The sequence below is a fragment of the Nothoprocta perdicaria genome, unplaced genomic scaffold (genome assembly GCF_003342845.1).
Source record: "Nothoprocta perdicaria isolate Ctin4 unplaced genomic scaffold, notPer1 scaffold_34, whole genome shotgun sequence".
Lineage (NCBI taxonomy): Eukaryota > Metazoa > Chordata > Aves > Tinamiformes > Tinamidae > Nothoprocta > Nothoprocta perdicaria.
The window spans coordinates 886,902-901,066 of NW_020455577.1; the positions used below are offsets into that span (position 1 = coordinate 886,902).

The 14,165-nt window shown below is 56.9% G+C and overlaps 1 protein-coding gene across 1 annotated transcript; it reads left to right on the forward strand.

Annotated features, from left to right (window-relative positions):
• The first annotated feature begins 85 nt into the window (after positions 1 to 85).
• On the forward strand, positions 86 to 10,201 carry PRDX6 (peroxiredoxin 6). Its single transcript, XM_026043820.1, has 5 exons — positions 86 to 190; positions 2,970 to 3,126; positions 8,213 to 8,359; positions 8,891 to 9,037; positions 9,534 to 10,201. Exons 1-5 carry the CDS (start codon positions 99 to 101, stop codon positions 9,663 to 9,665), a joined length of 675 nt encoding a protein of 224 aa, XP_025899605.1. The 5' UTR covers positions 86 to 98; the 3' UTR covers positions 9,666 to 10,201.
• Positions 10,202 to 14,165: the final 3,964 nt, after the last annotated feature.

Below are 14,165 nucleotides of genomic sequence, written 5' to 3' on the forward strand. Positions count from 1 at the left end.
GCGTGCGCATGCGCGTGCCGCCCCCCGCCGCGGCCGCGCGCGCCACTCGCGCCGTGCCGTGGCGTGCCGTGCCGTGACGCAGGGGCGCGCGCGCCGCCATGCCGGGGCTGCTGCTGGGCGACGAGGCGCCCAACTTCGAGGCCGACACCACGCACGGCCGCATCCGCTTCCACGACTTCCTGGGAGACTCGTGAGCGGCGGGGCGGGCGGGTTCCTGGGGTCCCGGGGCTGGCATCCCAGAGATCCCCAGGACCGAGTCCCCGGGATCGGGATCCTCTGGAGCTATCGGGGATCGGGTGGCCTGGCCCCAGGATCGGGATACATGGGCGGGATCAGGATGCATGGATGCCCTCCGAGATTGGGATCTCCTGGAATTTCCTGGGTCCCCTGGAGATCTCCACAATCAGGTGCTCCAGGAGCCCGGAATCGGGTTCTCCCGGGAATGGGATTCTCTGGAGCTGGTGTCTTGGCACCCCGGGGTCCCCCAGGACCTGGACCCCCAGGAGCCACCAGCACTGGGATCCCATCCATCCGGATCCACAGGAACCCTTGGAGATCAAGCGCGCGGGGATTCCCTGGGAGCGTAGGGACAAGGAGCCCCGTGGTTCCAGGGTACTGGGATCCCGCGGAGAGCCCGGCAGCCAAAGCGCCGTCCCGCGGGGAGCCGCCTGGAGCCCCTGGACTCCCCCTAAGCCTTTGCTCTGTGCAGAGAGAAACCCTGAGATCCTGAACAAAAACCCATCTGTTTCCCCGGATCACATGGCAAAACGTTCCCAAGGAGCCTGTGGCAGGGCGGGAGCTTCCAGCACTTGTTCTCAGTCTGTGCTGGATAACTAATAAGTTCCCGTGGTGCGAGTTACACAGTAGGAGCCCTCCAGTGTTGCCTCCTTGCTGCCTTCTGCTGACTTTCCTGATGTCTCCTTCAGCAGCCCGAGCTCCGAAGAGCAGATCCCGTGGGCCGGGAACAACCTGTGCTCCCCCAGGAGAACTACGTGCTCTGGGAGCATAGCGGGCAGGTCCATACCCACAGCACAGGGCCAAGCCCCTGGACCTGCCCCGTACAGTCACGGTGAAGCCGGCACCGTCCCGGGCACCGTCCTGCCCACGGCTGCACCGTGGCCGGAGCAGAGCGGGATATCGCTCTCCCTTTCCAGCCCCGTGTCTGCTTCTTGGCTCCCAGGTGCTGAATGCTGAGATGCTGAATGCTGGAAAGCACCCAAGGAGCACTCGGCGTGAACGGGGCGGGTGATTTAAGGGAGGGGGAATGACCCTGGCACTGTGCTCCCAAGGAGGAGCCCCTGCCCCGTCTGAACAGCCATGTGGGACACAGGCTCCCAGGGAGCTGGCTGTATTCAGCGCTCGGAGAGCCAGGCCTTGGGGGCCCCAAGTGCACCGAGCCCTCGCTGCCGCCTTCAACTCCAGGGTCTCCTGCCGCTTCCCAAGCCACCCGCTCCATCGGCACCAGGCTTTTGCCGGAGCACGGAGCAGAGCCCGGGCCGGCGGGCGCTCCGCTCGGCTCTCGCGTGCGTCCCCACGGGTGTCACGGAGGCGAGGCAAGGCGGGCGCCGCGTCCTGCAAGCGCCGGGCACGCGCAGCGCGCCGGGCTGGCACCGCGCCGCGGGCACGGGCTCCCCGCAGCGCTTGGCACGCTCGGGGCGCCGCTTTCAGCCCTCTCCTTGCAGCGCTGCGGAGCTGGGCAAACAAGATAAAAAGGAAACCTGTTAGCTTCAGTGAGAAAAGGAGGTGTTTGCTTGCAGGGCGTTTGGGAACTGGCTGTTCCAGCCTAATTGTGTGCCCGGCCAGCTCCTCGGCCAGCCTCTACTCAGCGGTTTGCTGCCTTTTTTTTATTCAGGCAGTATAACGTTGTGTAAGGGACAGGGTCATGCCAGCGGCTGCGTCGCTGCCCCGTGAGTCCATTAAGAGCCAGGGTGATTGCACAGGGCTGCAGGGTACCTGGCTTCATCCCTCCAGCTGCAAACCACTGAATCGGGACTTCCTTCAGCTGCTGGGACACACGGCTGCATCTGCTGGGGCCAGGAGACAAGCTGTGCAGTAAGACCTGTACACACTGGGCTATGGTTTTGCCTAGAAATGATGCAGTTCCTGGGCAGAAATTTTTAAGTGCTGGGCTCTGGTCTTGAATTAGCCTCTGGAAACTCCTGAGAGTTACAAGCTGGTCTGTCATGAACCGCAGGGATTACAGCTAATTGCAGCACAGCGTTGTGATCAGAGGCCTGGCGGACACGAGTCCTGTTTGCATCTGGTTGCTGGCCACAGTAAGCTGTGTGTGTTGCTGCCTTTCTCTGTGCCTCAGTTTCCTCATCTGTAAAATGGGATGTGTAGTATTCACCTGCTTTGTAAAGCCTACAAAATCCACTGATGGCAAGTGCTGGGCGATAGCAAGGTGACAATATTGTTAAAGCTGCAGTCATAATGTAATGTTGCCTTCTAGCATCCACTCTTCATTGATTAATTCTTAATTTTTAATTAAGTACATTTGGGTGTTCACAGCAGCAGCTGGGTTAAGGTCCAGTCCTATCCTCTTCCTTTAAGTTGCCTGAAAAAATGGGTATTTTTCCTCATGGTGACTTATGAGGTGCACAACGTAGTAAAGATGAGCTTTATAAACCAGGAACAGTCTTCATAACAACATGACTTGCAGGTTGGCATCTGTGTGGCTTGGGTGGGTGGCACATACACATGGTTCTTGCAGAACACAGGTTCTTGCTCTCGTGTCCGTCTCCGCTTTGGGAAATGCGGGCTATCCCTTGAGGAGGAGCGAGGCTGGTGTTTGTCAGAGCACGATGAGTGGGGCTTCTCTTGTGAAGGCTTCCAGGGAGGTTGCTCCTGGGCCAGGATTTCCTTCTGCCCTTAGCAGGGATAAAGGCTGTCCCTTATCCGCTGCCTTTGGCCTCTGTCTGACGTCCACGCGGTGCCCCTCACGCGGCCTCCTGTCCTCTTCTTTGCAGATGGGGCATCCTCTTCTCGCACCCGCGGGACTTCACGCCCGTGTGCACCACGGAGCTGGGCCAGGCTGCGAAGCTGGCGCCGGAGTTCAGCAAGCGCAACGTGAAGATGATCGCCCTCTCCATCGACAGCGTGGAGGACCACCTCGGCTGGAGCAAGGTAGGGGAATGCTCCCACCAGGGACCGGGGAGAGGCTCCCAAGAGATGAGCACCTGCTGGGAAATAAACACCTGAGGTCTGTGAGGTATTTGGATCCCAAAGCACATAGGACAGGGGATGCTAAATTCAAAACAGGAACAGTAGAGAGGTCTGCACAGACGTCCTGCTTTTGGGAGCAGGCCAAAAGTTGGCTCGAGCACATGGGTTTCTGTGCAGCTGGCAGGTCCAGAAAACAAGACATACAAAGTAATGTGGCTGGCCATGCTCCTGTGGCAGGCACTTCAGTTAAACACCAAGACACACTTGATAGGACCGGCTTACAGTTCAGTTAAGCGAGCTCAGTGTGTGAGCAAGTACTGCAGACCCCCTGTGCCCTGACGCTTTGCAACAAGGTGAAAGCACTAACACTGCTCCCCTTCAAGCACCAACAAGGGTGAAACACATGCAGAGTGTATGGGGCAGTGCCAGTGGCTCAGAGGAAGGTAATTGGTCCACAAACTCTAAAAAAGCTGTGCAGTAAAACAGGGAAGTAAAGGCATGAGAACTGAATAGCTTCAAAGGCTACTGTTCATGTCCAGGCAGGGAGAAGGGGAGAGAGAAAAAACAGAACAAACAGGGGCATGTTGGGCATGTTAAACATAAAACCACAAGGAGGAGCATGTTAAATATAAAACCACAGTAAGGGAGAAAAAAAAAACCAACTTGCTAAAGGAACAAAAAGGAGACTGATGAAAACCTTGAAATGGAGCCTCAGCAATGGTGTGCTAACTCCTGTGTTAACTTCGGAACTTGGGACATTTTCACGTGATTTGGATGGGGCTGGTGGTGCTTGTGTGCATTGAGAGGGTTGGTAAAGATGAGCAGCTTCCCCACTCAAATGTTAGTTCATGTTTGAGAGTTCGTGTTTGATTTGCTGTAGAAACTGCCCGGTCACTCCCCGTTGCTTAAATTGGCCTTCGTACCTGAACGGAGCATGGCAGATGTGAGCCAGAACTACCAGCTGAGTTAGCAGATGAGTTTCATTAAGCGTAACACAAGGTTTTGAGTTGGATTTTGTAAGGCAACCTCATCTGGTTTCATTTGGAAGGGCTGTAGGGATGTTGCCGACTATAAAAGCCTTAAATTTGCAAGAATCTCAAACAAAATCCACTGTGAAAGGGAAGGCTGTCTTGTCCATTCTTGCTGTGAGGTGTTGGGGAAGGGAAGGCAGCACTGAGCTTCCCCTGGGTCTGCAGGGAGGGGAATGCTTGAACATACTCAGATGATTCAAAAAGAGGTGAACAACGAGCTGAGTTTGCTGACGCTACAGGATTATTCAGCAGGGCCTCGGGTAAAACCAGGAGTTGCTGAACAGCTTCCAAGTGCTGACTGATGGGAGACAGAAGAGCAGGTTTGGAAAGCCTTCCAGGACAACTGCAGAGGAAGGGGAGGGCAGCAACATGAGCTGTGCATCGCTGGGTGAACTTTCCATCGGGGTAGGGAGGGGACTTGGAGACAGAGGTTTAGAAATGTCACCTTGGGATCTGTGAAAAGGAGAGAACTGTTGAACGCAGCTAGAGGAAACGTTCACATTGGTGTGGATAAATCTGTAGTGTATTTGACTCTCTCATGCAGCCTGTGTTTAAAATCACCTATCTCACTCACTACAGGGGAACAAGAAAAGGTTTAGATGCAGCAGGCAGACAGAGTGGGGAAAATGCTCCTCGAATGTTTGGAATAGCTCAGTGCCATTTGTTAACATCGTGTCACATGTTTGAAAAGCTAGGAGAGGTCCTTGACAAAGCAGAGAAGAACTTGAAATACACAGAGAGGCAAAGAGAAGAACTAGGAAGGCAGCACGTAAGGCCTGCTGGAAGTCTGAGCTAGGGCCAGTGCCCCAAAGGTTCTCCTGCCCAACCACAGAGAAAGAGAGTTTAAACTGAGATATACCAAGACCTAGCAGCAGATGCCTATCAGGACAAAAGAAGTCAGCTTGAAATGTTCGGCTGAGATGGAAAAACTGCAGCTTCTTTCCCTAAATCTCATCCTGGAGAGAAGTCCTTGAGACAAGCAAAGCTTTTGCAGTTAGGTTTCTGTGTGACCATTCTCTATACGGCCACACTTTCCCTTTGCACGAAGCTACTGACAGTACAGAGAGGAAGAAGCTGTTTTCATCCAGAGCACAGCCTGCAAGAGAGCAAACGGGCAGCAAGGTATGGGTGGCTAAAATTTTGCACAAACCAGCAGAGAAACCTCTGCTTAACCAGGGCACCTGCTCCATGGCACGTAGAGAGTCGTCTTCTCCTGTGAGCCCAGCAGTCACTGCAGGTGATGGGCATGTGCTGCTCATGTCAGAGGAGGTTTCAGTGCTCTCTTTAGTCACCAGTGCATTATGCTTGGTGAGTCAGGGGTGAATAAATCTCCTCTTAGTGTGTGGTTTCAGCTTGAACTCTGGAAATAAAAGTAGTTTGTAGGGAAGTGAATGACTCTGGTGTCCTGTTGCACAAGAGGGTAGGGTTTATGGCACTGTTTTGTGCAGCGATCCTCCGGGTGATGAAGTTATGTGCGTTTTGGAATGAGTTATAATCAGCAGGATTTGATTATTGCTTTTCAGAAGTGCTTTCCATTGTATAGCAGAGTTTCATGCCAAGGGCTTCTTTCCCCTTTCTCCCCTTTCAGTGTGCCATCAAGAGTGCTGCAGCAAGAAAGGTTAGTGCTGCGCAACTTGAACTGCTCCACACAGAGGAGACTTTTCAGATAGACTTATGATTTGTGATGTAGAAATCCCAAAGATGAGCTCTCACGTGGAGAGCAGAGGTGCTGATACGGTGCTAAAGGAGAAAACCTTTATTCGTTTAAATCTTGACTGGTGGGTTTCCTGGCAGTGTTAGTGTGCTGGTAGGCTGTCTGAGTCTGGGAAGGAGCAGGACTTCTGCTCTGAGCAGGACATGCAGCATATTAGAGTGCTTTCCCTCTTCTCTTATGCAATTGAAGCAGTAGATGCTGTTGCAAACAGTTGAACTGAGATTGCAAAACACTTTTTTTTTTAAATCCCTTCCAAATCAAACTGTGCACGCTCAGGTAGAAGTCCACAGCAGCTCCTCTTTACTCATTAAACCACTTTCCTTCCTGGGGCCTGTGAGAAAAATTTTGTAGTAAGTCTCAGGACTTTGGAAATGTGTAATATGGCACTCTGCTGCTGAATTGCAACAGCCAAAGTGCTGGTGTCCTGTCCTGGTACAGGATTTCTTCTTGCAGCTCTTCAAGGAGGTGAGTTAGGAGAAAGTAAGTCAGAAAATGTGAGAGCACATCCCAGAGAAGCTCTGCTCACAGTTTTCAAGCCAGCAGACACAGCACAGCAGGCACAAACTGGCCAATGCTTGTAGGGAAGCAGGCACAAAAGCAAAGGAAAGTTGGGTTATCTTTGAAGAAGAAACTAATTCAGCTTGAGGTAGTGAGTGACTGCTGCTCCTGCAAGACTTGGTCTGTACACTGAGCATAGCAGAGCCTCCTATGCTTGTTTCAGCTGCTGATTCTCACTCCTGCAAGAGGCTGGTATAGAGAGAGGTACCTCCCATGCTGTGGGCCTGCTGGAATCGCTTGCTTCTGCCTCTGCTTTCTGCTTTGTTGAACAGAAGATAGGTTTGACCCTCATAAACTTCATAAGTTGCAAGAAAGGTCTGTCTGTGAACCTTCTGCTGCAGAGGAGGTCAGAAACCTTCTGGGAATGTGGAAGGAGTAAGAGCAGACAATGTCTAAGGGTCAGCCAAGGAACTCCGTCCTCCTAAGGCATTTTTCAATGCTCAAGGCAGCGTGAGGGAATGTCCTGCTCCTGTCTTCAGTGTCCAGCTGGCTGGCCCTGTGGCTGCAAGGAAGGCGCTGCTAGTTGAGGCAAGCAGAAACACACTGCTGGCCTCAGCTGGCTCTGTAGGGCTGGGTGCACGTGCAGCTCTCGACTGGGAAGCGCCCGCAGCTCACCCGAGATGAGCGGCCAGGGCAGTGGCAGTGCAGTGCTGGCCTGTGAAGGCTCTGGCAACAAAGCAAATGAAACGCTGCAGAGGAAGCCCCCTTGCACGTGCAACCCTGCTTGCAGCATCCTGAGCTGCCAGCGCTCAGCAGGGCAGGGTTACAGCCCCCTGCATCATCAGCCTGGAGAGCTGGACCTGCCTGCTCTTGCTGCCTGTGGGACAGTCAGTGCCATTGGCAGTGCCAAGGGGCAGCATTTCCAGCCTCTTCTTCCCTGCCTTGCCCCTGAGCAAGGCCCAGCTTGTTCCCCTTCCTTCAAGGCCTGAGGGAGGCAGGGACTCGCACGCTCACACAGCCGGCTCAGCCCATAGCTCAGCACAGTGCTGGGCAGCAGGTTAGGTCAGCGCTGGAGGTGGCTTTGTTCCCTTGTAGCAAAAGGAGGACGGAAAGAAAAGATCGCTCTGTTTTGGGGCGGTGACCTTGGGTTCTCATTTGCTTTAATGCTGCCAGCTGCTCTGCTTGTGCTGCCTTGAGCAGGCTGCTCCCAGCCCTGCTGTGGCTCCGTCCAATCCATATGGGAGCTGTCCCCGATTACCAGGAAAACTTGCATGTTTTGACTGAATCCAGACCAGTTTCAGAGAGGCTAAAAATAGAGATTCACAGTAATACAGACAAAGTTTGGACTAGCATGGGGAGCAACCTCATAGGCCAAGGTCGTGAGGGAGAGCGTAGGCAGCTGATGAAGGTCTTGTTTTCTCTCCTGTTCCTAGCTACCATTCACACAAAATCATGATGTAACCCAGCATATGCGCTCAGCTATTTCCCATTTGTCAGCTCTAGGGTCACTGGTTTGCTCTATCACTAGGAAAAAAGCTGCTCTTTAAGAGTGCTGTCCAGTTCAGATGCTGTATCGCATGTCACTTATGCTGGCTCATGCTCTGGGAGAGGGGCCTCCCTCCTCAGAGCAAGGTGGGTAAATCCCTGCGTGTCTCCAGCACCGGCAGGACTTTTCCTGCTTCTGTGTGTCCAGGCAGAACTGGGCACGGCTGGGGTACATGCAGCATGCATGGAGCCAGGCCTTGCTCTCCGCGATGGCACCCAGGATGGGGGGCGTGAACATGCCACCGGCTTCTCCCTGCAGGACATCAACGCCTACAACGGGGACCAGCCTGAGCAGACGCTGCCCTTCCCCATCATTGCCGACGCCAAGCGGGAGCTCGCCGTCAAGCTGGGCATGCTGGACCCCGACGAGCGGGACAAGGACGGCATGCCCCTCACTGCCCGCGTGGTGAGTGCCCGCCCGGGCAGCACGGGGCAGGAGCTGCCATCCTGCCCTGCCTGCCACGTGGAGATGGGAGCAGCCGACCTGCGTGGACAGGGCCGTCCTCAGGAGCTGGGGTGGCTTCCCTGGGTTGTGCTGCACATAAAGGCTTGGCACAGCCTTGTGTGGCAATGGCTCTGTCTCGCTGTTGCCACCAAGTCCTTGATATGCTGCGCTTTCGCTGTCCCCACCAGCACTTGCACTAGGAGAAACACGGGTTGGGTTGGGGAGGGTTTGTTTCAAACAGTGAAACAACCTGGTGTTTGAAACACATTCTCAGAAAAAAGCACTGTGTTCCCTGTGCTGGGGTAGGTGACACTGGTTGTTCTAGGAGATCCTCACCAGGGTGTCTCTGCAGTCCCAAGGAGCAGTGAGCAAATGGGGACACCTCCTGGGAGAAGGGAGGAACTGGAGGGCTGGGCAGATGCAGCGCAGCAGCAGGACATGGACTCAACGCCGAGGGTGCTCAGGAGCCTGACCTTGTCTCCCTTTGCTCAGGTGTTCGTTTTTGGCCCGGATAAGAAGCTGAAACTCTCCATCCTCTACCCGGCCACCACTGGGAGAAACTTTGATGAGATCCTGAGAGTGGTGGACTCACTGCAGCTGACAGCATACAAGAAGGTGGCCACCCCTGTGAACTGGAAGGTGAGGAGGGGAGCAGAGCCTGCAGCCCAGCACGGCGGCGGGCAGACCATGCAGAGAGGCACTGAAACATCAGCCACCCCCTTGCAGGGCTGCAACGTCAGGGGAGCTACTGAGACCCAAGCCAGATCCCAGCACGGGCTCCAGGGCCATAGGCAGGGCTACCAGAGCCCTCCCCGTGGGTTATCAGTATGTGGAGGCAAGGCAGCTCCTACCCGTGTTGGTATAAGGAAGGGCGTTACTGGTGTCAGCTGCCAGGCCAAACTCCACTCAGGGTCAGTGCCACAAACCAAGAGAGCAGCAGGCACAAGGTAGCAGCTGCCAGGGTTCACACACCCTTCTGCTCCCGTTGAACCAGGAAAGACCAATGTGGGCACAGGCCCACCTTGCCCAGCAGATACCCACCCAAGCCCTAGCCTGGTGCCCAGCGGGCACATGCCACCTGCAGCTAAACCTGCCAGTCCCCCCACTGCTCTCACGCTTCCCATTTCCCCCCCAGCCTGGCGACAGCGTCATGGTGATTCCAACCTTACCTGAGGACGAAGCCAAGAAGCTCTTCCCCAAGGGAATCTTCACGAAGGAGCTGCCGTCAGGCAAGAAGTACCTGCGTTACACGCCGCAGCCGGAGTGAGCGGCTCCGCGCGGCATCGGAGCCTTCCCTGGCCACACCTGGAGTCCCGCTCGCCCAGGGCTCCTGCGTCCCGACGCCGCCCCGTCAGCACCCTCGTAGCATCACACTGGTGTTAGATCCCCATGCTAACTAAACCCATGCTCCCCATCCCCTTTGTCCTGCACATCTTCTCAGATTGAAAAGCCTGGGTGTTTCTTGCCTTAACTCAGCTCAGCAGGGCTCAGCAGGCTCGCGGGAGCCCCTGGCCACTGCAGCAATCTCTCCTCTTCAGTGCTGGCCACACTGGCCCTGGAGCAAGAAGCGTGGGGCAGCAGCCGGGCCGTGGAGGGCTTCTCTGGTGGGTTCGTGCGTGGGAGCTTAGAGGGCTGCAGGCTGCTGAGCGCCTTCCCTCTCACTAACTCACTAACCTCTCGTTGTTGCCACATGTCGGGGAGGAGCTGCAGCACCCGTGCTTCTCACTGCTGGCCCTTGCTGAAAGCTGACTGATGTTTTCAGGTTTTCTGGATGATGGGATAGAGCAAATAAAGCACTCGTCAGAACTACGTGCAGCTTCCCTCATCTGTGCCCGTGCTGGCGCGCGGGTGGCACTGCGGCTTCATCCCTGAAGGGTTTCCTCACTGTGGCCGGTGCTTGGGATGTCCACGCTCCTCCATGGAGGGCCATGCCCTGGGTTGCCCTCGGACTTGCTCTGTAAAGAAAGCACTTGGGAAAGACCCTTTTCCAAAGGCCTCAGCCCCTTGTTTGCTTGGGAGCCCGTCCCTGAGCCCAGTGCCTACCTTGCACCCCTTGGTTAGCCAAGGCCCTCCTGCTCCTGGCACGCTCCCTGCAGCCCCTGGGCCAGGGAGCTGCCCCACAGGGCCGTGCCACCCCAGTACGTGCTGGGTGACAGTCCTGTTTGTCCCAAAGCCCATTTAGACCCTCTCCCTGGTCTCGGTGACCGCAGCTCCTACCTGGGAAGAGGCCCCTTTGCACAGGGCAAAGCCCCCAGGCAGGATTTGCAAACTCCCCCCGAGGCCCCCACTCACCAAATACCACGTGGGCTGCCCACCAGCATCCTTTGGTGCCCAGCGAGAGCAGCGACACTTAAAACAAGCAGCTGTCAAAGAAAGCAGCCCGCGCAGGGCACAAATGTCCCCGCGCAGCACGAGGGCAGCAGTAGGGCTGAGGCTCACTGCTGGGGACTGCACTGCCTCCTTCCCTGTGCAGCGCCAGGGAGGCACCTCCAGCCCCGGGAAAGAGCCTAATCCTGCAGCAGGAGCCGCATCCAGCTTCCCCTCCGCCGGGATACAGCCCGGCCATCCCGGGACAACATTCAGCCACCAGCTCCTGCCTGGTGCCCACTGGGCCAAACGCCATCCCTAGCACACCAGCAGGGCTGACAATTCCTTTCATTACCTAATAATAAACATAATAAATATTTAATGGCTTTCGGAAAATACATTGCAAACATTTGTATTTTCCCCAAATGCTTCAGCTGCTCTTATTTCCCCCGTTGGTGGATTTTTCCTCTAAATTAACCTTCACTATGAAATTCTATATTATCCTCATTTATTGTTTTTCCTAGAAGACTGCAGAGGAAAAACACTGCACGGTCTCTGGGTTGAATCCTGTTCCCCCTTTCTCCCCTATGCAAGAAGCAGGGGAGAACCTGCCCTTCCCAAGGGGATTTTCCCATCGAGTTTCTGGCGAGCGAGGCAGCTCCCGGCCAGGCCACAGAGCCACAAGGGCAGTGGGTCGGAGCTGGCCGGGCAGCAGCCCGGGCCACACGTGCCCAAGGACACGGGGACTCTGCCCCACAGCTTTCGGGGGGCTCCCCCGAAGCCCCGGCTCAGGAACCAGACCTATTCAAGGAAACACAGCGCCATTCCGGGACGGATTCAATATTCGTCTTTTAATCCCAGAGAAGTGAAATGCAACATTTGTTCGAGTTCGTAATAACATCCAAAGACAGAAGAGCCCAAGCCCCCTAACTCGGTAAAGTCATTTGTGTTTAAGGCACTCTGCAAAACCAGCTTTCGTCTTCTCTTCCTTCTGGTTTTCCCCACACGGCAGCAGAATACCTGATTTTTGTCTTTTCTCCATAGTGACACCCACACGTTCGTGCTTTTATCACCATCTCCGGAAATTGGCAACATCAAATACAGCGTGAGCCAAACAAAAAAACACGGGAAGGCCGGGCCAATAAACAGGGGCACGTATATATATGTGTATATGTAAGTATACACATATATATAGATATATTTGGGCCAATGTGGGCACAGGAGGAAGCACAGTGCCCGTGAAGGGGCCAAAGGGGCTTCTGCAAGAAGAGGACAGGCCCGGACTGTCCTCCCTGCAGGCACCTCCGTGAATCCCGGCTCCTCCTGCCCGGCTCTCCCTGGCCTGGACAGAGGGGGCCGGGAGATGGCAGGAGGTGACCCAGAGACACGGAGCCCTGCGGCGCGCGGCAGGCCCAGCCGCCCGCACCGACAGACCCCACATCCCAGCCGTCAATAAATACGAATAAATAAACTGCAATAAATACGAATAAATAAATAAAGGCGCCCAGCACACGGCGAGGACGGGGGCGGACGCTCCGAGCGCGGGCGGAGGCGGCGGCGGAGCCGGGCGTGGGTGGCGGGACCTGCCCGCGAGGGCACCCCGAGGGCACAGGCACCGGGCGCTCCTGCGGCCCTCCCGTCCCTGAGATAACGGGGGCTGGCTGCAAGCGAGGGGAGCCCGCCAGGAACAGCGGCTGAAGGAGGAACGGGCCGCGGGGCTGCTTGGCGAGCGGGCTCAGGGCGCCGGGACGCCCCGCGGTGCCCGGCGGCTCGGCACCCCGCAGCGATGGACGACGCGCGGGGACGGGAGCGAGCGCCGCGGCCGAGGGGAGCCCGGCTGCCGCGTGCCCCCCAGCAAAGCACCCAGGGCCGTCCGCACGGCGCCGCGGCCCGGCCTTCGCCTTGCGCCTCGTTGGGACGCGGGAAGGGTGGGCACGGAGCAGCCCCGCGTGGCTGGAACCGCCTGGCGAAGGCCGGCGGGGAATCCCGGCACTTGGGATGCAGCCCCGGCCAGCGCCCTGCTCGGGGCCGCAGGATGCGCCGGACTGGCGCCTGTCCCGCTGGGTCACACACACACACGTGCACCCGGCTCTGCACAAGCGGAAAGCTCCTCCCGGCTGTACTGAAAAGCGTGTTCCATATTTCTGCAGACCAAAGCACCCCTCCACACACGCACTCCTGATAAACAAGACATCAACGACGGCAAAAACGCCTTTGATCACCTATCAGTATAAAAACACTGGCAGAACCTCACAAAAACGGGATATTTCCCCATGCCGACCGTTTCCCTGCAGAAGTTCTGCTCAATAAATCCCCGCTCGTGGCATATTGCCTCTCCAAGCCTTTCCCCCACAAGGCTTCATGCAGACCCCCCTAAAGCCAAACTTAGGCACCAAAAAACCCAAGCTAAGCACCAAAATCAGCAGGCTGGTTCCCAGGCTACCGACCCAAAGGCCTCTGCTTGCGCAAGGGCCAACAGGAGCAGCAGGACCGGCCGCAATACTTGAGAATATCTGTCGAGGCTTCGACATTTCCCAAAGGAAAAGGAAAATCAGTAGCAGACACTGCTGAGAGTAATAAAAGCACAGGGTGATCCCAGGGATTTGGGGTCTAAGCTTCCCAGGGAATCCCTTTCCTCCTGGAGACCGGCTCCGGGATGCACGTCCCGCCCTGGAACAGCGGAAGCGGTGGCTGAAGCGGTGCAGGAATCGGCGGCGGCCGCTGGCGCCGGTCCCGGCGCCGACGGCGGGAGGCAGCGGCACGGGAGGGACACGCGCTCCCGGGCCAGCCCTAACCCTCGGCCTCGCACAAACCCAGATGCGGCTTGTGCCTCTGGTGCGTCCCGGGGAGCAGCTAAAGTGCCAGCCCTCCTCCCTGCTGGGATGGGGACAGGGAAGAGGGGAAATCCTGCTCCCAGGGCAGAGCGAGCAGGAGAGTGCGCATCCCCACGCACCTGCATCATGCCAGCAAGCCCAGCAGCGAAGCAAGGGCGAGCAGCGAGGAGAAAGCAACACAGGGAAATAAACAAAAATAAATCCGTGATCTGCCCAGCATCTGCACCGGCCCGAGGTCGTGCCCGGGGAGCACCTGGCCGTGCAAACCCCGCCGCACACCAGGGCCCACCCGCAGCAGCCTCTGCTCCGCATGGCCGGCTCGCGGCAGGACCCGCACGGTGTCCCCAGGGGGCTAGGGCACCCCGCAGGTCCCCGAGCGCCCACGCCAACTCCCTGCTGTCCGTGGGCGGCCAAGAAGGAGGCTCCCCACGCGCGCGGGCATCTGCGCGCAACGCGAGCGAGCGCCCGGCCTCCTACAGCCGACTTACGTCGGCGGCGGAAGCGCCTGGATCCTGGAGCACCTCCAAGCCTCGCTGGGTACCACGCAAACGCGATCAGCGGCGGCCCGCGCTCCCCCGGCCGGGCAAACAGGCGATTTCTCCTTCAGCAGAGAAGTATTTTTGCTT

Excerpts from the sequence above, each read along its gene's own strand:
- PRDX6 (XM_026043820.1), top strand. The coding sequence starts at position 99 with ATGCCGGGGCTGCTGCTGGGCGACGAGGCGCCCAACTTCGAGGCCGAC. Across the intron at positions 8,360-8,890 it reads TGCCCCTCACTGCCCGCGTG|GTGTTCGTTTTTGGCCCGGA; the intron begins GTGAGTGCCCGC and ends CCCTTTGCTCAG. Across the intron at positions 9,038-9,533 it reads CCACCCCTGTGAACTGGAAG|CCTGGCGACAGCGTCATGGT; the intron begins GTGAGGAGGGGA and ends TTTCCCCCCCAG.